The sequence below is a fragment of the Poromitra crassiceps genome (genome assembly GCF_964638095.1).
Source record: "Poromitra crassiceps genome assembly, chromosome: 8".
NCBI classification, from domain to species: Eukaryota; Metazoa; Chordata; class Actinopteri; order Beryciformes; family Melamphaidae; genus Poromitra; species Poromitra crassiceps.
Window position 1 is genome coordinate 3,722,185 of NC_139629.1, and position 8,079 is coordinate 3,730,263.

The 8,079-nt window shown below is 41.1% G+C and overlaps 1 protein-coding gene across 1 annotated transcript in view; it reads right to left on the minus strand.

The window, feature by feature from the left end:
• Window positions 1-5,056: 5,056 nt before the first annotated feature.
• Window positions 5,057-8,079, minus strand: part of fmnl2a (formin-like 2a) — a gene marked incomplete at its 5' end in the record, with an annotated part of 67,626 nt that continues 64,603 nt past the window's right edge. The window contains 2 exons of the mRNA XM_083642240.1: window positions 5,057-5,119; window positions 7,518-7,643. Of these exons, the coding sequence (XP_083498366.1) occupies window positions 7,552-7,643 (92 nt within the window). The 3' untranslated portion in view covers window positions 5,057-5,119; window positions 7,518-7,551. The remainder of the gene's footprint in view (window positions 5,120-7,517; window positions 7,644-8,079) is intronic.

Consider the following 8,079-nt stretch of genomic DNA (forward strand, 5'->3'; position numbering starts at 1 on the left):
TGCTACTACTACCACTAATAATAAAATCATTGTAATATTTGTATAGTATTAATCAGTTGTAATTATGGTTCAATAAGTATAATGGAAATATTAGAATATGAGTAGAATTACAGAACATTAATGCTCGTATGTATAGTAATGTAATGTACACTACATTTATGTTAATGTAATGTACAGTGCTTCACTGTTGCTTTTGACCGTGCTCAAAGACACTTTACAAACAGGATAAAACAACTTTCAAATTAAATAGATGGGAGAAAAAAAAGATTATAGGTCAAAAGCAACAGTGAAAAGGTGGATTTTGAAGGCTTTTTTGGAAAGATGACATGAGTATGTAAGACAATGAGTGTTGGCCTGTCAGATGTGACTGGGGAGGGCATTCTAGAGCATACATGGGCAACATACGGCCTGCGGGCGCCCCCTGTGTGGCCCGTGATGGAATTGCAAAAAAAACTGCACTTGAACGCAACATGCAATATACAGTACCTGCTGAATAAGTGTCCAAATGTTCATGTCATTCTGGGCAATACTCTTCTGTTATAGCATTTCAGTCTGAAATATGGAATATCTTTCAATAATATTTATGACTAAAAGGCTAAAAGTAATCTCATGTGTAAGAAATGACTGTTCTACATTGAAGTAGAAATTTAAATAATTAACTTGTTGGTTTTGGATTTATTTAGCTTCAAGAGTGCATTTTTGTTCTTGTGTGACCCTCAACACAGGCTTTGAGAATCCCGGGCCACTTACTGATACTTATGCTTAAATTAACCCACTCATATTCTGGTTTATTTCAAGAAAAACATTTCGGCTAGTGGAAATACTAATTGGCTGGTAACTTTAAAATCTAGCAGCCATATTGGCAGGTGGTGAAAAAAGTTAATTTCAAGCCCTGCAGGGAGAGTGTGGTGACATAGGAGTGAGTGAGAAAAGGATCAAATATTGGTGGCTAAGACTGAATAATGACATCACAACTGTTAATTTAAAATTAGTTATTCCTCTAAACCTGGCTTCAAATGCCCCAATTTTTTCGCGCTGGCGCCGTTCAGCCCTCAGCAAAATCTGGTAGCGAGGACTTTTTTTGTGGCCCTCTCTATCATCAAAGTTGCCCATCCATTACGGCATGACAATATTTGTTCGGCCCCCGGCAACAATCTAGATTTCTCATGTGGCCCCCCATGAAAAATAGTTGCCCACCCCTGTTCTAGAGGGAGGGGGCGGCTGCAGCAAGGCCCTGTCAGAGGCCCCCCTGTCACAGCTTTAGCAAAGAGATACCTGTGATGCTTGTCAAAGTGGATATAAATTGTATGATCATATTCAGCCAGACAGTGAGATGGAGATTTCCAATGGTGAGCTTTTTTCTTTCTTCCATTTTGTTTTTGTTTTGTGCCCCTCCACTAAATCTGCCCATGATTGTAAATGACACCTATGGCCACACCACAATTTGGAGGTTTTGGTGTTGAGCCTCAGTGAAAGCTTGGCCCTTGAAGAACTTCTCAACTGAAGACTGAAAAGCTCTGACAGAGATTACTTGACCTTGTGAGACTCTTGTGGCTCAGATGAACAGGGGGTTAGAGAGGAAACCACAGACTGGTGAACTTTTACCCACATTGCATTGAAAATGCATTATTTTCCTTTCTCCAGGCCTGGAAAATACTAAAATCAAATTTGATACTTTTCCATACTTGTGCGGGAACCCTGACAATAAGTGGAAAATACTCATGATGTATTAAATGTAAATAGTTTATTTGATCATATTTGTTGAAAATCTCAGATCACCTAATCTTAAAAAAGCATGTTATTTAAAGTATTTTGTAATAAGCACAAAATGCCTAAAATACATTTCTGATGAAGAACAAACAAAAACATGCCAGTATTATCCAGTCAGAGGAATGTTGCTGATAGAGAGACAGTGAAGTTCACAGAGAAAAGATAAATGGCAGCACATGCTTCAGTGGAGATGTTCATGGTCCAGAGAGGAGGGCATGTCACAAAGCCGTAAGATACATAAGCCAGCTATTAAAACTGTTACATGTTCATCAAGTATACAAGGCTAAATCTCATGTTCATCAAGTTAAAATGGAAATATGTGCTTAATTGCGAATCAGAATATGTTGTATAGTAGCTGGCTTTGATATTGCAGACACACCCTCGAGCAAATTCAGTGATCCAGTGCCTCCTGCAGGACAGTGGGGCGTTCGGATTTAACAGGCTAGCATCTTTCTGTTAATTAATGGTTTAAGCCATTGTTTTTGGCTTAATTAAATATACAAAACAGAAACAAAAACTATAAGTTAAAAACATTCAAAGTGTATAGCACAGGGCGTTGAAAACTTTGTTTAAACAATATGTACAATATTAACCTGGTAATGTAGTGGAGTAAAAAAAACAAAAAAAAAACATGGTTTTGTAGCAAAATATCTGTACATTTAGAAAACTTTGACGTTGTGTACTTTGTTTTGCCATGCCTTTAATGACTAGGTGCTGCCAAAACAACGGACACACATCAAAAGGAAAACATGAGCCAAAGCTAAAAGGAAACATTTCAGTGGTTAAATACTATACATTAAAATTACAAAAAGTGAGTAGACACAGTAGCCTAGATTATGATTTTAAACGTTTTCAGAGATACAATGAAAACTTAGATCCAGTTTTGACAATGAGTTCATCCACTAGGCCTCGGTATCTTCCTTGCAGTCTGTAGACTTGGCTGAGAGTGTATCTGGTTACTTTGAGTCCTTTAGAAGCTCTTCTAGTGTCACATAGTGTATCTGGTTACTTTGAGTCCTTTAGAAGCTCTTCTAGTGTCACATAGGTTTAAATGGTTCCCAGAAACCAGCAACTTGCTGCAGACTGCAGCAAAGCAGCATTTGAAATGGATGGACGCTCTACCTAAGCAGACAGCCTATAGTTCTATAGATTCTACCTAAGCAGACAGCCTATAGTTCTATAGATTCTACCTAAGCAGACAGCCTATAGTTCTATAGATTGAGAGCTACAGATTCACGCTTGGTCCAGTAACACTGATTAATAATTAATAATGCACCAGTATGGCGAGGCCGTGCTACAGTATATACAATTCACATTAGCCTGGTCTCGTTTTTTAAAGTTTCTTCTTTTTGATTTCTTGACACACATGTGTACCTCATACTTGCCTAAGCCCTTCCATAGAGTATTCATTAGTTTTGGACCGCTGCTTTAGTCGAGAAAACTAGCACACATCTGTTCATCAGCCCTTTTATTAGACGTTGAAAAGCTCATGAGATTTTAGAAAGTGCTGGTTGAGCACATGGTTTTATTGTGAGAGGAATGGAGAGATACTACTAATATAGTGCTTCATAGTCCTCACCACAGGTGGGCTATTTTGCAACAGCTAAGGGAGTGCGTCGCAATACATTCTACATGTTTCCCAGGAAGCATCTCTTCATGTGGCTCTTTGCTACGGACCCTTGTGTCCAGTTTTACACCACAGGAATCTTACACTTAAAGCCTGGTCCAGTTGTATTGCTTGAAGTGAGAGTAATACAAAAAAAACAGTCATCGGACAAACAAGACAACATGACATCGGATCACACAAAAATAAGTTCAGGCACTTGGCTTGTCTTAAGGTTTCTTACAGTCGACCTCGCAGACATTTTTCTTTCTTTGTCAGTTCACACCATCTCCAGTCCTTCATAGTGAGAAGCTGCTACTACACCACAGATATGGAATGACATCACATTGTGTATTCTTACGTAATATATATATATATATATATATATATATAGATATATATATATATATATATACACATACACACACACACAACCATCTCTATGGTTGCTACCACAAATCTTTCACTTGTCATCCTTCACTTCACATCCATCTTCACCCTCTCTCTCCCCTGTCATTACCCATCCTGCCTCCCACCTGCCTCCCCCCCCCCCAGCACATGTGCACTGTTCCCTCATCACATGACCACTTCGCCGTTGTTCACCGGCCGCAGGTTCTGGTCATCGAAGCGTCTCCTGACACTCCTCCGCACCGCGTCCGCTCGCCTGTAAGGCTGATTCCTCAGATCTGAGAGGGGAGGCGGGCAGAAAAGAGCTGTCAGTCAACTTATCAGGTCTGTCTGATGAGCGCTGGCAGCCTCTCACCCAAAGCAGCTTGAGTTCTACACAGAAAAACAACCTCCAGAACAGCTCTGTCTGGGTGGCAGGACCCAGACAGGCCATAGGAAAAGTCCTGAAAGGGTTTCAAATGGCAAGCCTCTGTCAATATTAGATGCCTCAGGTAAACCCGAGAGGCATCTTCCCCAGAGAAACATTGTTTTACAATGTTGTAAAACATATGCTTTAGTTCCAAAAGGAGAAAAAATATGGAAAGAGATGGTTTATATTTATACACTATTTGTATCATCAGACATGCAATACTTTTGATTATGAAGGGGATAATGAAGGAAGAGAAAAGAGAGGGAGATGAAGGGGATAATGAAGGAAGAGGAAAGAGAGGGAGGGAGATGAAGGGGATAATGAAGGAAGAGGAAAGAGGGAGATGAAGGGGATAATGAAGGAAGAGGAAAGAGGGAGAGGGAGATGAAGGGGATAATGAAGGAAGAGAAAAGAGAGGGAGGGAGATGAAGGGGATAATGAAGGAAGAGGAAAGAGGGAGATGAAGGGGATAATGAAAAAAGAGGAAAGAGGGAGATTAAGGGGATAATGAAGGAAGAGGAAAGAGGGAGAGGGAGATGAAGGGGATAATGAAGGAAGAGAAAAGAGAGGGAGGGAGATGAAGGGGATAATGAAGGAAGAGGAAAGAGGGAGGTGAAGGGGATAATGAAGAAAGAGGGAGAGGGAGATGAAGGGGATAATGAAGGAAGAGAAAAGAGGGAGGGAGATGAAGGGGATAATGAAGGAAGAGGAAAGAGGGAGATGAAGGGGATAATGAAGGAAGAGAAAAGAGAGGGAGAGGGAGATGAAGTTGACATTATAGTTGGAAGAGAGGTAAAAACAGGGAGGGAGGTAATAAAGAGATGCTTGCCAGGTTTGGGACACATCCACCACTACAGGAGTGCTATTGGAGGAGTTCCTTACCCTCGAGTAGACATTGGGAAATTTAGTAATATTATTCTTCTTTAGGGCTGAAAGAATGATGAAGAGAAGACAAAATGAAAGTTAAAGATGGATGGGGAGGATGACCAGAGCTTGTCATCCCAATATTTCACAATGGCCTTGCAGCGAGAGAGAGAGAGAGAGAGAGAGAGAGAGAGAGAGAGAGAGAGAGAGAGAGAGAGAGAGAGAGAGAGAGAGAGAGCATGTTGTGCGAGCAAAGCAGGGGAACGAGAGGCGGGCGTGGCCAGAGGGGGCGACAGAGCTGCAGGCGGCTGTTAAGTGGCACCGCTGAGTGGAGGATCAAAGCATCTTTATTGCTTTTCTTTTTTCTGTGTTTCTAAACCCAGACTGCTTTGCTGATGGCTGCCAGCAGGACAGACAGAGGAAGAGCCCGCTTCAAAATGAAAGAGGAAGTATTGACTCAAACAAACAAACAAGGTTCCAAAAGACAACAGGTTTGTTAATGTTCAACAGCACCTTGACCAGGAAACCAACCAAAGCGTGCATGCAGCCAGGTAAACATTGATTGCCAATGAAACAATTTTTTCTTAATGAATGACTGCTAAATAGGTGTAAATAGACTGAATCCACCTGGTTGCATGTTAGTAGCACACATCAGAAAACAATGTCACTGTAAAGAGTGTTTGACTGCAAAACAAAGATAATGCACACATCATGCAGCATGCCAGCCCACACAAACTCATTTGACAGGAAGGCGACTTATCAGCAGGTGGCAGAACCAGGCACAACGTAAGGGCGGGGCAGCAGGGATGCATTATGGGTAGGGAGCAGGGAAAAGCTATTGGCATGCAAGAGGCCAGAACAACAGCCATCAGAATACGTGATAATGAACACAAACATTCAGTTTCCATGGAAACGTTGATTAACAGGAGAGCAAGGTATAATGCCACAGCAAGGAGGCACACTAGTCAAGTAGACAGCTGGGGTTGTAGCACCAAATAATGTAATCATTTCCTGAAGAGATAACACCTGCAAATATGATCAAATGTGCATTTAACTTGATTGAAAATGTAATAAAACCCAATAATGCACTAACTTGACCAATAATGTAATAAAATGTCCTGACTGATATTGTAATAACACGTTTACTGATCATGTACATGTAATACCTTTCAGATGGGCCTTTTTTCTACTTTCAAAACTGTAATAATAATGTAATAATGTAATCATTTTGACAGATAATGACCAATCAACAGCTATGGGCAGATTTGTTTGTTGTTTTGATAGGGATTTTAGTTGAATGCATCTTTGCCTGAGAACAACTTACCATCTGTAGTAATGATTTCAAATTCTACACATTTACATTTCTAAACATGAAATCAGTGTCAAATGTCAGTAGGCTAACATGACACTAACACTATTATGAAATGTGCATACTTGCACACTTTACATTTCCAAGAACAAAAGCATAATTTTTTACATTATCAGTTAAAATTATTACATAATAATAAGTTTGGAAGGAAAATAAATAAAATTTAATGAAATACAATAAAATAAAAATAAAATAAAATAAAATAAATAACAAAAATAACCCACCTGAAAAGTATTACATTATCTGTAAAAATGTTATTACATCAGTCAGAACATTCTATTAGATTATTGGCCAAGATATTACATTATTCATGTTTATTACATTTTCAGGACATGATTAAATGATTGGGTGCTACAGGGATCTATTGTGTAGACATGATGTTCCATGGTACTTACTTAGTAATGTAATTACTACATATTGCAACATGGGACTGCAATGTGTTTAGTGGAACCCACTCAATGTGTTTAGTGGTACCCACTCAAACCCCACTCAATGTGTTTAGTGGAACCCACTCAATGTGTTTAGTGGAACCCACTCAATTTCCTTTCAACCATCATTTAATTTCCGTCTCATTTGATCTCAAGGAGAAAGCTGTGCAGCCGTCCATGCACAACTTGGCCACTAGATGGCAGCTGCCACACTTGCATGCATGTACTACACAACAGAATGAGAAGGTAACTACATTCTTCAGCAGATCTTAATCATCTGCTGTGGGTCCAGATAAGAGCGAGCTTGGAGACATGATGCTTTGCTGTGGTTCATAATAACACACAATGTTGTTGATGAAGGAGAGGGTGTGTGTCACAGTTCATGCAGGTGCAGTGAAAAATGTTACCCCTCCACCTCGTCATGCTTAGGAGGGAGGAAAACACACCAACTGCATGCACACACTCGCATCGAAACACACACACACACACACACACACACACACACACACACACACACACACCTCAGTGTGACGGGGCTGAATGGGGCAGAAACATGCGTAGGAGGTCTCAAGTGTGAGGGTGAGAGACGGTTAAGAGCGTGTGAGGGGAACACGCCAGGTAGGAGGAGGAGGAGGAGGAGGAGAAGAAGGGTTTTGTTCCAGCAACCTTTCAGAAGAGAGAGGAGAGGGTTCTAGAAGCTTTAGTAATGGTACTCCTCATTGAGGGCGGGCTCGCAGAAGAAGCGAGAGCCGCGCTTGGCGTTGCGGGCGGTAAAGGGCACTGTCTTCAGCACTGCATTGAGAAGAACAGGGACAACAGCCAGGACAAACACAAGACAAACACAGTATAAGAAAGCAAGACTGCTACAGGGTTTAGCACTGGTACAGGGTTTAGCACTGCTACAGGGTTTAGCACTGCTACAGGGTTTAGCACTGCTACAGGGTTTAGCACTGCTACAGGGTTTAGCACTGGCTACAGGGTTTAGCACTGCTACAGGGTTTAGCACTGCTACAGGGTTTAGCACTGGCTACAGGGTTTAGCACTGGCTACAGGGTTTAGCACTGGTACAGGGTTTAGCACTGCTACAGGGTTTAGCACTGGTACAGGGTTTAGCACTGCTACAGGGTTTAGCACTGCTACAGGGTTTAGCACTGCTACAGGGTTTAGCACTGGTACAGGGTTTAGCACTGCTACAGGGTTTAGCACTGCTACAGGGTTTAGCACTGCT